The sequence below is a fragment of the Netta rufina genome (genome assembly GCF_964035555.1).
Source record: "Netta rufina genome assembly, chromosome: 1".
Classification (NCBI taxonomy): domain Eukaryota; kingdom Metazoa; phylum Chordata; class Aves; order Anseriformes; family Anatidae; genus Netta; species Netta rufina.
The window spans coordinates 83701377-83714880 of record NC_140123.1 but is presented as its reverse complement, the minus strand read 5'-3'; the positions used below and the strand labels follow the sequence as shown (position 1 = coordinate 83714880).

At 39.6% G+C, this 13504-nt stretch overlaps 1 protein-coding gene across 3 annotated transcripts in view; it reads right to left on the bottom strand.

The window, feature by feature from the left end:
* The window catches only part of POLA1 (DNA polymerase alpha 1, catalytic subunit), a 198450-nt gene that overhangs the window by 171111 nt on the left and 13835 nt on the right, over window positions 1–13504 (bottom strand). For 2 of the 3 annotated variants that reach the window (XM_084306326.1, XM_084306328.1), the window contains exons 13-19: window positions 9029–9103; window positions 7608–7746; window positions 5954–6111; window positions 4620–4704; window positions 3385–3446; window positions 2568–2657; window positions 835–951 (exon numbers count right to left, since the gene is read on the bottom strand). In XM_084306326.1, the coding sequence (XP_084162452.1) occupies window positions 835–951; window positions 2568–2657; window positions 3385–3446; window positions 4620–4704; window positions 5954–6111; window positions 7608–7746; window positions 9029–9103 (726 nt within the window). The remainder of the gene's footprint in view (window positions 1–834; window positions 952–2567; window positions 2658–3384; window positions 3447–4619; window positions 4705–5953; window positions 6112–7607; window positions 7747–9028; window positions 9104–13504) is intronic. The other variant, XM_084306327.1, reaches the window with a different exon arrangement.

The following is a 13504-nucleotide window of genomic DNA, read 5'->3' as shown; positions in this document are numbered from 1 at the left end:
GAACATATACCCAAAATACATGCGTACAGGACTTGGCCAAGCCATCTACCATTGAAACATTCAGCCTTTATAACCACACCCTAAATGATTTCATGGTGTACTTCAGTGCATGTAGAAGTTAAGAAGTAGATACTTCACTCTCATTACTAGTTAGATCCTTAATTCTTAAACTGTTGTGAACGTTGTATTATTATTTTTTTTAACCCTTTTAATAATTAGAACAGTCCCAATAAGAATGTGGGAATAGATTTTTTTTTGTTGTTTATTTTTGGTCCAAGGATGGTTCGTTGTTTTTTTTGTTTGTTTGTTTGTTTTTATAGTAACAGCAGAACCAAAAGTTAAAAATAAATAAATAAATTACTCAGCTCAGCCTCTATGAAAGACAGGAATAGACGAGCACAATCAGGCTTTGCACTTCAATATGCAGAGCCTCACACACTGTCCTCTGAACAAATACATGCTAAGAACTACAGAATTATTAACCTAGCCATTCTCCATGGGATGATTCACCAATCAATCCAAATTACATTTTCTCATTTTACAGTTATAGCAGACAAAGACAGTTACAGTAAAGACTATTGCAATTAATCTGTCATTACCATCATCTACTTGAAATCTGTAAACTAAATTAGCCTAACTTGAAAATCAGTTTAGCTTATTACTGTAATAAAAGTCATATAAACACTCATCATTTCTGATCCGGGACACATGAAATCTAGCATGACCAACAGTCAAAATACATCAGTGTCACATTTACAATTCCTCAACAAAATTAATTCAATTTTAATCATATGCAACATAAAGGGTCTTAAAAGACTTGAGCAATCTTATTACCCCAAGCTTTGGCATATTGGACCTCCTCAGTCGACCTATCTTGGACCAGTGAGGGACTTTGCACACATTAATTCTTTGAAGCAGCACTTCCAGATCAAATCCATAAATATTATGACCCTTGCAGCAGAAAAAATAACAAAAAAAGGTTACGACAAATGCAAATTGAAAGACTTACTTTCACACAGTCGGTATTCCTTTGCCCTTTGTGATTTTTTCATCTAATTGATGGCATTATCTCCCTCATGGAAAGCACTTTCTAAGAGAATGTTCATCAACAGTACTCATTAGTCTCAACACTAACAATGCTGTTCAGCAGAAGAGCAAAAACAGCTCTGTAACTGGCTCATAACACTCACCATTCAGCTTTATGCTTCCATAACAGAGGTTAAGATTTAAAAGCCTTCTAGAAAAAGACTACATTCTTTATACAGCATGTAAGGTTAGCTACGAGCAACTCCCTTCCTCTCCATCCATGAACATCTCCGTATTGACATCAAAATGATGGAACTTTGTTTCCTTTAACACTACGGTTAGGCACTGCTGTTAAATCCAGACAGGCAGACATGTCGCTCAACGTTTACATAGCAGAGTACTCCAGCAATATTTTTCAAGTTTAAACAGTGCTAAGGACATCGATGACACTGGCTCATGACCACAGCTGCAAGCCAAATGCTACCCTGATGAACAAGAGCCTACACGGACCAGTCAGGCACCAGGAACCAGGTTCACCATTTCAGACCCATCTGTGTGGTACAATACGGTTCTACAGAAGAAGCTGCTTAAAATCATCACAAGCTCTACAGCTGTAATAGAGTGGTCCTCTACCTGTACTATCATTTACTTCAATGGCACTAATTACTCCAGGTGCAAATTAAATCACACCAACACAGCTCTGCTGTTCCTAGGATCAGAGCTCTCACATCCCCACTACTGGCATCCCAAATTTAAAAACTGGCTGCAGTGCACTGATTCCTACCACAGCCACCAAGAAGCTAGGCTTGTAGGCTCGGATACCAGGCACAGTGAGGTGGGATCACATCAGGAATCTGACTGCTCATTTCATCCTATTCTCAACACCTGTTCCAATTATTTGTATACACCTCCATAAGAATACGAAGTTGTATATAAACAGCCTCAGATTACTTCAATTCGTCTTCAAAACGTCATTAAATTCAGGATTGTATGCTAATTAAACTTAACAAAAAAAGAAAATGAGTAATTATAATAAATTCTCAGCTGCCAATACAGTAGAAAACAAAAGAATGCTCATCACAAAGCTTTGCTTAGAGCCCATGCATTTGTAAAGGTCATCATTTTGATTTATAGTATAAACACAATCTAAATGGCGATACAAAATTATATGAGCATCTAAACTGAAAAAGACTCCGTATACAAAGAGCTCCCATTCTTCTGGGACATCACAAGGGTTTTTGTTGTTTGTGTCTTCCTGAGTTAAGAAAAAAAATACTTATTTCAAATACCATGGAAAAACTGCCTATTTCAGATATTATGGGAAATAAAAGGATGTATAAAACGCTGGCAGGGGAAATTCTGCATCACCTTTGTACCAAAGTATACCTGCTGTCTTATAAGCAAATTCAATTCATGAGGCAGTCTGAGATAAACATTAGAGAAAGGACAAAAAAAAATAAAAGGGGACAAAGGAAAAAGAACAAAGCTGACCAACTGACAATCTGCTTTAATTTAACTCTCAAAGTCTCAGAACTACTCACCACAACAACATCTGGGTCAATTTTGTGAATCTTCGCAAGGAAAAATCCCAGCAGTGTTCTCTCTGTTGCAGCTATTTCTATTTTAGCATTCTAAAAGGAGCAAGAGAGCACCTGATTTCAATGACCCAATAAGTTTAAAATGGAAACATCTCCTCTCCCCTACTAGTTACGAGACAATAATAAAGCACCACAGAGTTCTCCCTTTCCTTCTGTAATTCAAGGCTTTTTGTTCTCATTCACATAGACATAGAAAGCTTTTCTCAGAGGCTTTTTTCCATTTTGCTTTTGTATGCAGGTGTCTAGTGATATTTTAAGAGCCTCCTAAGAATCAAGCACACCAGGAAAATGCTCCATGTACATCCTTCACTTGTGGGCTTAAGATCATGCAGAAACAGAGGAAAAACAAAAACAGGTTATTCTATTATTCTGTCAACCCTCCCATTGCCCTTTAGAAAGGGTAAGTTTTGACAGACTTCACTATCCAAGGGAAGAAGAAAAATTTTCCTGGCTTATTACAAGTACATACTGATGTATAATGAAAATTAATTTTATCCTCTTTGCAAAACGTTTCAAACTCTTTTGTCTAACACCCCATCTATCTTATAAGCACTACTAGCAGCAGTGCTGAACTGCATAAAGCATACACCTCTGTTTATAGAAGCAATACAATAAATACCTGGATTTAGATTTGCAGAGTGAAAACTAATGAAATAATCATGCCATTCCTTTGCATATTTCTCTTACATGACTCACCCAAAGCAACATGATGTTCATATTTTGAAGTACTACAGTCAGAGGGCTAACAAAATGAAATTACCTTCTTTTTAATAGCTTCCTTGAAGTCATAAGGAAAAATGCAATCATTTGGTTTGGACACAACTGCAAGAGAAATCATATTTGTTTTTACATACATGTTCTTAATTGTATTCTCTGTAAGAATCCATCCACAACGAAGGGAGCTAAGGGAAACTGACCTCTAACCCTAAAAAGCTATTCTTATGTGAATACTTGCCTTTAATGTTTATGTTGTTTAAAGCACAAGATCTTTCTATTAAAAAAGTCATGTCTACCAGATGACAATTAGTCTTTTAATGAAGATCATATGTAAAAAGCCTTATGCATCTCCTCACCTGTCACTGATCTGGCTGGTATGATTAATTAAATTATTTAAATTATATAAATTAAATGATTAATTAAAAGATCAGCAAAGAAAAGCCACAAAAAGAACCAACTGTGAGGTACTGCAAGGTGCCTACTACAAATCTAGAGGTCAGAAGTTTACAGCTTCTTTTAAAAAACTGCTCTAAGACAGTAACTGATGAGATGCAAACCCAGAAACATCTCACCTAGATTCTCTCTTTGCAAGAACTACTAACCTAACATGCCAGTTTTGTCTGAAGACTATTAAATCACTTCTGAATTCTGGGTAGACTCTTTAAGATAAGAGTAATCAAAAAAAAGTATTAAAATAATCTAATATTCTGAGTAGAATTATCAATGGAGATTAAACTGTTGTTCACAGTTTAAATATTTCCTCTCACATGCATTCAATATTCTTTATTATCCTCCTGCTAGGGTCCAAATCTCAAAGTTTAGCTACCATACTGCAAGAGATTTTTTTTTTTTTTTATTAAAAAAAAAAAGCTTGTTTAGGAAAATAAATATGTCAAGTTTAAATAAAGTTCTATTGAGAAGAACTAATCTGAAAAATAACTAAGTGAAGTAAGTAAGTGGTCTGAACTTATAGGCGAAAAACATCACCCAAAAAAACACATGATGAAGTAAAACTAACAAAAACTAGGAACCATACAGAGCAAGGTTACTTCACATCACCTCAAACTAAGATGTGCAATCAAGTTTTCAATAAAAAGTCAGTATCCAGTAAATAAGGAGAAAAGAGAGTCAAAAGTTGGTCACTTTTAATAACAAAAATAACAAGTTTAATCCACTATTGCTGGAGTGACCAAGTGAAGTCTAAAAAAATAAAAAGAAAAATCCCACCCCACTCTGAAAGAAGATGTTTTCTACACATAACCTGTTCCGAGTACATACCACAGAAATGTGTCTGAAAAGGAGGCTGAGGTGGGGCTTTATCCAAAGGAAATTTCTGATGGATCAGAGCTGCAATGGCCACAATCTAGACCAAGGAAGTACAAAATACATGTCAAAATACGCATGATCTGTTATCAACATACATTTCTTCTCCACCCTGACACTTTAAAAAAAAAAAAAAAAAAAAAAAAAAGTTTCCTTGCCTGTTTTCTCTTACTTCCACAAAAAAAAAAAATCCTTTATTAACACAAACTCCAAATATAAGAAGCTAAACAGAAGGTTATCAATTGATCTCACGTAACTTATTCCTAAAGATTATCTCAGAACTTTGACATGGGAAATCATTCATTTTGGAAAACTTTGCTTTTATAAAATTTTCTTGAGTCTGAACAAACCCCATAATTTAAAGGATCACCTACAAAGTACAGGGGAGATGTGGGAGGGGTAAGACATGCAGAAGCCTTCCCCTAGGAAGGGCTGCCCCTGAGCAAGCAGTGAAGACTTCCAAAAACCCAAGAAGTAGCCAAGAAGTTTCAGTGTTCAGAAGCTATTACTCTACTGATCCTTCTGCTTGTTTTGCTGGCAGAAGTCCTGACTGCCCATACACTGGTTAAGAAAACGCAAGAGAAAACAAATTAAACAGGCTTTAGAAAATCTTGGTAAGCAGAGTTCTACTGGTATCTGGTTTACATCCCATTAGGTAGGCTTTAATTTGACCAAGAAGGCTAATTCTGATTGAAAAAAATTGTGAGCTTTATTTTTTTTTTCCCACTCAATAACTTGGAGACAACTATCCTATAAAAGCTCTTCCTAAGTTAGAGAGACCTATATTACAAAACAGATAAATGCTTTGTGGCCTGCAGTCTGCAATTGAGGATGGACACTGTTATCTTTCCTACTTCCCGAGAAAAGGAAAGAGCCTCACAGCAGAGTAATAGGTACTCGCAGGTTCTCATTCTACTTTGAAAAAAGTAGTTTTACCTAGAACATGTAACACTTTTTTTTTTTTAAAATCCATTAACAGCTGTTCTGGGACAGTCTTACTCATAATTATTATGCATAACAGACAAAATAGAAGGCTTTAAAAATACGTAGGATCTACTGTCTCAATAAATGATGACCAAACTGCTCCACTGAAACCACAGAGTTTGATCTATACCAGCAACCTCTAGTAAATGTTTCTTTGAAGTGCTTGCAGCACAGGAAGGTTATTCAGTAGCATATATATTCAGACATGGTTTATAAGATGAAGTTCTTCCAAGCCTTTTGAAAAAAAATTAGTGCAGTACAAAGAACAAAACAACACCAAACCAAAATCAAGAGCAATTACTTACCACGTTCTGGTGAGTTTGAGGGTTCTGGGTGGTCTTTATGCTGAGAGACATGACCACAAGCGGAGGAGGAGGAAGAGTATCTTTAACCACGTTCACCAAAGCAGGCTTCAAGGCCACTGCCTCTATCTTACACCAGCTGACTGACTGATTGGAGGGCTCTAAGGAAACAACACGAACCACCTTCATTCTTCTGGGAATCCCAGGTAAGACTTCTCTAGCAGTACCATCATAAAGAGTGTGTTCCTTCTATGTTTTGCTTTTGTGGAATAGTCCAAGATCCAGATTAATCCTGCCAAAGTTTTGGGGACTCCCAAGGCCCTCACTCACCAGTCAGAAGCCTAGTCACATCAGGGGCTCTTTAACACCAAAAAAAAGCGAGGGAATATTTGTATCTAGGCCAAGATTTTGTCTCTCCTTTTAACAGCCGAGATGCCCCAAGTCTACTAAATTCTCAATTCACACATCAGTTACATTTCTGAAGTTTAGGCAGACACATTTAGATGTGGCAATCAAAAAAAAATCAGAAAACATAAATGGGTAGATGAAAAAAAGACATGTTAACCACCCATTATCATTTGATTATTTTGGCCTGTCATTCCTTACTTGCTTTAAGAAATAAACAAATGCTCATTCACAAAAGATGCTGATGAGGTAACTCTGTATAGGCTGTTACAAGGAAGCAGAGGCCACATTTCTGAGGGATTAACCTTTTGAAGACAGCTGTCGGTAGACATGGTTATCTTACTCCCTGCAAAACTATTTGACACCTTTCTGGAAACCCAACACTGACACTCAAACTGCACAGGCAGCTTCGTTATGATTACTGATGACACTCTTTGGAGAAGCCATAGGAGACTCATCGAATGGTTGGAGACATGCTTATTCTAAATCTCTAAGGTATGAAGAGGTACAATTTGCCTATTGCAGCCCAAAATTTTTACTGGTGCCAGCTTTGTACGAGCTAGGTGTTGAAAAGGAAAATTATCCTATCAGTATTCAATACTGTCAATACTGTATTTGAAGTGCCTCAAAGATTTTGTCCAGTATGATTAACACATCCCCATGTTCCTGGGAATACACAGCACATGCCCAACGATTATCTCCAACCAAACCAAAGTAAGGCAGCATAACCACCTGTAAGTAGTACATGCCACAATCAAGAGGTAAAAAGGATTTCAAATACAAAGGCTCCACACCACAAACTTTCTTTAGTGCAAGAAAAAAAGCCATCTATCAGTGGCTTGCGCTTAAAAAGATGTTTGTTTGTTTTTTTCCTGAAAATCTAAATTACTAAGAGAAGAAAAAGGAGTACATTTCTAGGAAAGTAACTTTTAGCTATCTCACTATATTGCTTTATACATTATATAAACTGCTTTAGGGTATGCACCAAAGAGCAGCTTCTATGGACTGCAGTTCCCTCATGATGCCATTCAAAGCTATCATCTGATCTGCACAGTGTGCAACTTCATACAGACGGAGTTCTAAAATACGAAGAAAAAGTTAGAGTTTGTACCAGGTAATGAAAACTGCACAGTTAAATTACAAAATTAATTTGCAAGATGGGAATTTATCAGTAGAATTTACATTTTTCCCCACAATCTATAGTTATGTGCGTTTTTCAACAAGCAAGAATTTCACGAGCAAAGCACCATACGTGGATTTTTTATTTCCAGCCAGCACGGTCCTTTGATCTTCCTACTCATCAAGAGGAGTTCCAGGCTAGAGGTGTTAGTTCCAAATACATGTGAGAATGTTTCTCCTTTCAGATCTTGGGGCAGCCGAGGGTATTCAGCCTAACAAGTAATAAAAAGCAGTCAGTCCTTTCCCACCACAGTCATGTTGACACACTACATTCAGACGCCACCTTAACAAAACCAGGGAAGATCTGAAATCACTGTAATTTCCCACAGGCAAAGCCTTCATCTGTAATATCTTATGGTAATTCACGACATTACACTATTGACCCTACTTAAATGGGTGCATAAGTACCTAAAATCAGGACACTAATATAAAAATGCACCGAAGCAAACCTTCTTCATCCATACTGGATGCAAGAGAAGTATTATCATCAGGCAAGACTACAACAGTGCTCAATGACCATTTTAATAGAGAAACTTAATTAGATAGTTACAGTATTTGTATGACCGATGATTAAAGCTGGATAAAGTGTTTCTGCACAGCTGAAGAAAGATTTAGGACAGATAGCAAATCTCTATGGGATGCTGCTTTAGCACCTCAAACTAGCATAAAAAATGGGTTAAAAAGGCATTACCTCAGCAACTGGCCAAAATGGTTCACAACTGCCGAGTCCTACATTTGAAAGCAAGTCAAGTATTTCTGCTAATTAAGAGTAGCTACTGATGTTCTCATGGGATCTTTTTCCCATCTTTGCTGCTCAATTTTACAGCTCTTCAACTGAAGATTTGCTCATCCAGCTGCTATTTGCAAAAGCCACATACGCAGAGATACCAGCTATACACGTGGATTCAACAACACATTCAAAGGTAGCAAGCAATTTGAAACATCTGACAGCACTTCAGGCCCTGACCCAGCACAGCTAAAGGGCTGTTTGGCTGGTTACGTGATTTGCTAGCAAGACAAGGCAATAAAAAAAATACTTGGAATATACATACACAATAAGCAAGTTATAACTGGGGGAGAAGGCAGGAGGAATGTAGCAGTTTTTATATGCATTTCTCCCCCTCTCAGGACTTACTTGCACAGATACAGCTAACACTGACAAATATTAGTCTTCCTGATAAACAACTTTTTTTTTGTTAAGGACTAACGAGTAGCCAAATGGTAACAAAAAAAAGCCACAAGCTTAGGCATTAATCTCTGAACTTGGGGAATAGGAAGCATCCCCTCCCTTCATCAGTAACCTCCCCCCCCCCCCTTTTTTTTTTTTAAAGAAAAAAACAAACAATGACCAACTACCTACACACCTCAACATAGGTACAGCCACTAGCTACTAAGGGTCAAGTCCTACGATTTTTTCTTTAAATAAAAAAAAAAAAAAAAAAAAAGTGGGTAGGAAAGCAGGTTATGTTCTTTCATCAGACAAATTATACTTACCGAATACTTAACTTCTAAGTATTCTGACTTTGCTGGAACATCCGGGATCTCAAAAGCATAATATTTTTCCACTTTCTATATAAAAGAAAGATATAATTACTTTTCCAATAATTCCCAATTGAAAATTAATTCTGTCCAATAGGAAAGGTTGTGAAATAAAGGCCAACCAAAACACAGCATTTCAAATATCAAGGGTTTGGATCATACATTACCACTTTTGCAACTTCTTTGCATTATAACCATCTAAAGATAGTAAGACTGTTTCAGTTCTGTTGGTCTTCTTAGCATGAACAGTTTCTACAGAATTGATTCACATGCATACTAACCATCACAAATCAAAAAGCATACAGTAAGCCCTTGCTTCATCAGATTGTCTTGGAGGCCAGGAGAGGAGACAGGCTGAGGACCTTACTAACTCAAGGCAAACAACAGCCACTGCTCTTCCTTGTCCACCAAGCCAGTCGTCTCTTTGCAGAAGGCTGCCAGCTTGGTTAAGTCCCATTTCCCCTTTGTAAATCCACACGGAGCACTCCCAAGCACTTTGTTTCTTGCTTTTTTTTCCTTGTGCATGTGTAAACACCTTTCACAACTAGATGTTCTACCGCCTTCTCCCAGGAACTGCGCTGAGGCTGGATCAGCAGGGTAATTCCCTGGATAATCCTTCACTGCATGGCTGAGGTTGGAGGGGACCTCTGGAGGTCATCATCTTGTGCACCTTGAGGCTAGCAGTGACACTTCCTTTCTTCAGTCCTCAGGAGCCTCCCCTGATCATCGTGACCCCTCAAAGGTAACCAAGAACGGCCTCACGGTGGAATTGGCCAGCTCCCTCATTCACGGGTGCATCCCATCCCATCCCATCCCAGGGACCTGTATCTATCTGTCCAGTCCAAGTGTTCCAAGCCTTTCTTGTTGCCCTTTGCTTTCCTTACCAGATTCATCTCCAGATGGGCTTTGACCTTCCTAATGCACACTTGGATGGTGCCTGCACGTTCCTCCTGGGTCACCTGACCCTGCTTCCACCTCTTGCATGCTTCCTTTTCTCGTTTGAATCTATTCAGAAGTTCCTGGTTCATCCATGCAGGACACCTACCACCTTTGCTTGACTTCCTCCTTGTGAGGATGGATCATTCTTGAGCACAGAGAAGGTGGTCCTTGAAAAGTAAATGCGCTCTTCTGAACCCCTATTCTCTCCAAGGACATTTTCTATAGGATTTGTTCCAACAGGTACCCAAGCAGGCCAGAGTCTGCTCTCCGGAACACCAGGATTATAATCCTGATTTTTGATTTTTTCTCCCCCTCTCACGATCCTGAACTTCAACAACTCTTGTACACTGCAGCCAAAGCTGCCCCTGAACTTCACATCCCCATCCCGTTCTTCCTTGCTTGTAGGAACGAGGCCCAGTCCAGTGTCTCCCCTCATGAGGTCCCCAGTCAGCTGTGTTCAGGTGTCATTATTGCATTCCAGAAACCTCCTGCATTGCTTGTGCCCTGCTGCACCTCCCCTAGAGCAGACAGCGTGGTTGTTAAAACCCTCCATAAGGAACAGGGCTGGCAAAAGTGAGGTTTCTTCCACTCATCCAAAGGCCTCATCTTCTGTTTCCTCCATCAAGCAGCCTGTAGCAGATACCCACCATGATTTCACCCCACTGGCCTGCCCTCTAATCCGGGCCCAGAAACACGAGCAGGAACTGCCCCCTCACCATCCCAGCCCATGGTTTTTACCACACCCTGTCCCACCACATATCCATAATCCCAATGAGTAAACCTGTAGCTGCACAGTTCTTCCTTCCATGCTCTGTGCTTTAGCATGCAGGCACTTCAGAGAGGGACCCAAGAGCTGTTTACTTTATTACACCCTTTCTCTGACAATATTTTATGATTGACTCGGGTTTTAGTAGAAAGTAGTCAGTTTGTTTATATGTAACACAGAGATAGTTAAAGCAGTATCAAGCCCTGTGCAACTTCACTGAAAGTCAAGTATCACTTCTGCTTTCTCTGAGAACAATAACAATTTCACAACATGCTCAGTTTGTCAGTTTCTAAGAACAATTACCTCCATTTTCCAAGCAATTACAGTATCCTGTTCAGCGATGCTATGGTACTCACTGAAATGCTCTGCAACACTTCACAGACCATCTGCACCACCCTTACACATCCATGCTACTCGACTGTGTTACACCATGACTATGCTACAACACTGACACAGAAGCAGAAAGCAGCGAGGTAACTTGGCCCAACTGCATCACTCTGAGGTCAGAACAGTGTAAGAAAGTAGCCTCCAACTGCAGGTCTGAACAGTAGAGCCAAAGCAGCACCTCACACGAGCAGCGCATCCCAGCCACAGTGTCACAGATGGCCGTACACTGCTTTTAGCACATACTACTTTTTTTTTTTTTAACCTCTCAGGCTTCAAACAAGTTCTTGTTGCAAACGCAAGCTGAACGCAGTGTAAAAATAGTATGCTGCAGTGATTCATCTGCGTTATTCCACAGAGCTCAGCTCAATTACACAAGCCTCTGGTCATAACTGCAGTGAATGAATGCTTTGCTGCAGAGTAATCTGCCCTTCAAGTGGCCCTTCAGAGAGCAGAAATGAGCAGCAGTGATTAGCTGCGAAGTTTCTAAGTGGAGTATAAGGCTGCTTTCAAATTGATTTGTGAAGACTTGCTAACTTGGCAGCAGTGCAACCCACTGAAGCTGCAATTAGCAGCAGGTGCAGGAGGAAGTGATACGGCTTAAGTGTATCTGTTCGCAGTGACAAAGTTTGGTGCCGGCAGGGCCGCCACTGGCGCACACGCACAGCCCCAGAACAACTTGTCTCGGGGTATTAATAGGGGCTCTCTCCACATCATCACAAAACCAGATATTCTCAACATAAAGAACTTTGGGCACATCGTAGGTACACGAGTAACCTTTCTAATTCCCAGCTAATGGTGGAAGAACACGAGTTTCTCCACGTGTCACAGTACGATGCCAGAACTGAGACACAACTGCTGTGTATTACCCTCAGCACATCAGTCACGAGTGTCCCACTCACCTGACAAATATTGCCATCAGCCTTTCCAAAAATCTTTCAAAAAACACCAACCCTTTCAATACAGTAGTTAACAGGAACAGTGACTGCACATCACAGAACAGGGGGCTCTTCTAAACATGAACTCTTAACCCCATACAGTCACAACTGTATGGAAATCCCTTTTTTGGAGCATTTACCCAGCTGAATGCAACCAGCATTTCCATCTGGGAGCCCAGCACAGCTACGTGGAAACAGAGATGGAAAGGATGTATAATATGACAGCTCTGGTGGCATGACTGCAAGGAAAAGAAACACAGTGACTCCTTAAGAAAAAGGGCTTAATAAGGTATATAACCAGGCAAACTGAGGGCTCTCCGAGTGGAACAAAAGCAAAAGAGGATGAAGTAATGGGACAACCACCCCAGTAATTCCACAGTTACCTTGCAGGCAGCAACAGCACCCCCTGCTGCAGCGACGCAAGCCTGGCCCGGTGTGCTTTGCAGGACCCTGCCGCTTGCTCACAGTAAACTTTGTGTTCAGCTGGAATAGCTGAGTCTACAATACTTTCCTTGAATAGCCCTCCAAAGGCCCACGGGCAGCCCCGCTCTCCCTTACCTTTCCTCTCATCCCCCACACGACTTGCTGTACCCCACTAGCTCATTAAACCCTTCCAAGATGCAGTAACCATCAAGATCAGAAAAAAAAAAAAAAAAAAAAAAAAAAGCCAGTAAAATAAAACTAGAGAGAGTCTTCTACGGTGTTAAGTGTGTAAAAATTCAGTAAGCTGAAGCGTCCGACAAATTCAAACAGTATTTGAATTCTATTTGTTTAGAAACACTTCCGGTGAGTTATTCCAGAGCTTCTCTGCACCCTCAATTATCTTGCCTAATTTATTCACAAATTAAATTTCATAAATATGTTCTTGTGCTAAAACTGTCCTTTAAATAGTTCTCTTGCTGCTCATCCCCATTTCATATTTTTAGAGAGCCAAAAGCTCCTCCCATTACTCTCCACTTTACTAGGCCAGAAAAAAAAAATAAAGCTTTTTCTATCTAATAGTAAATCTTTTCCTATCTCTGCTACAACTGGTTTTTCTTTTGTCTCATCCTCCCTACTGCTATCTTCCTTATCTGATGTCACGTGAGTTCATGCTTCCTCATCAGCACGATCAAGTGTTATAATATTCTAGGTAAGACCTTAACAGTGCCTTCATGCTGCTACTTGCCTCTCCCTGCTAGGGATCACTCCTGTACAACACCCAAGAATCCCAGATGCACTGCAGCCAGCCCCAGACAAGTCAGGTCTTTCATCCCAAGCTCTATATAAAAAAATCAGCAAACATTTGACAAGCTTTGAACTAATTTCGGAAATAACAGTTAGAATATTTTCAGTATGTGGCTTACCTCAATTTCTAAAAGCCATCATTGATAATTAAACAGTATTATTCTGTTACCTCGTCCA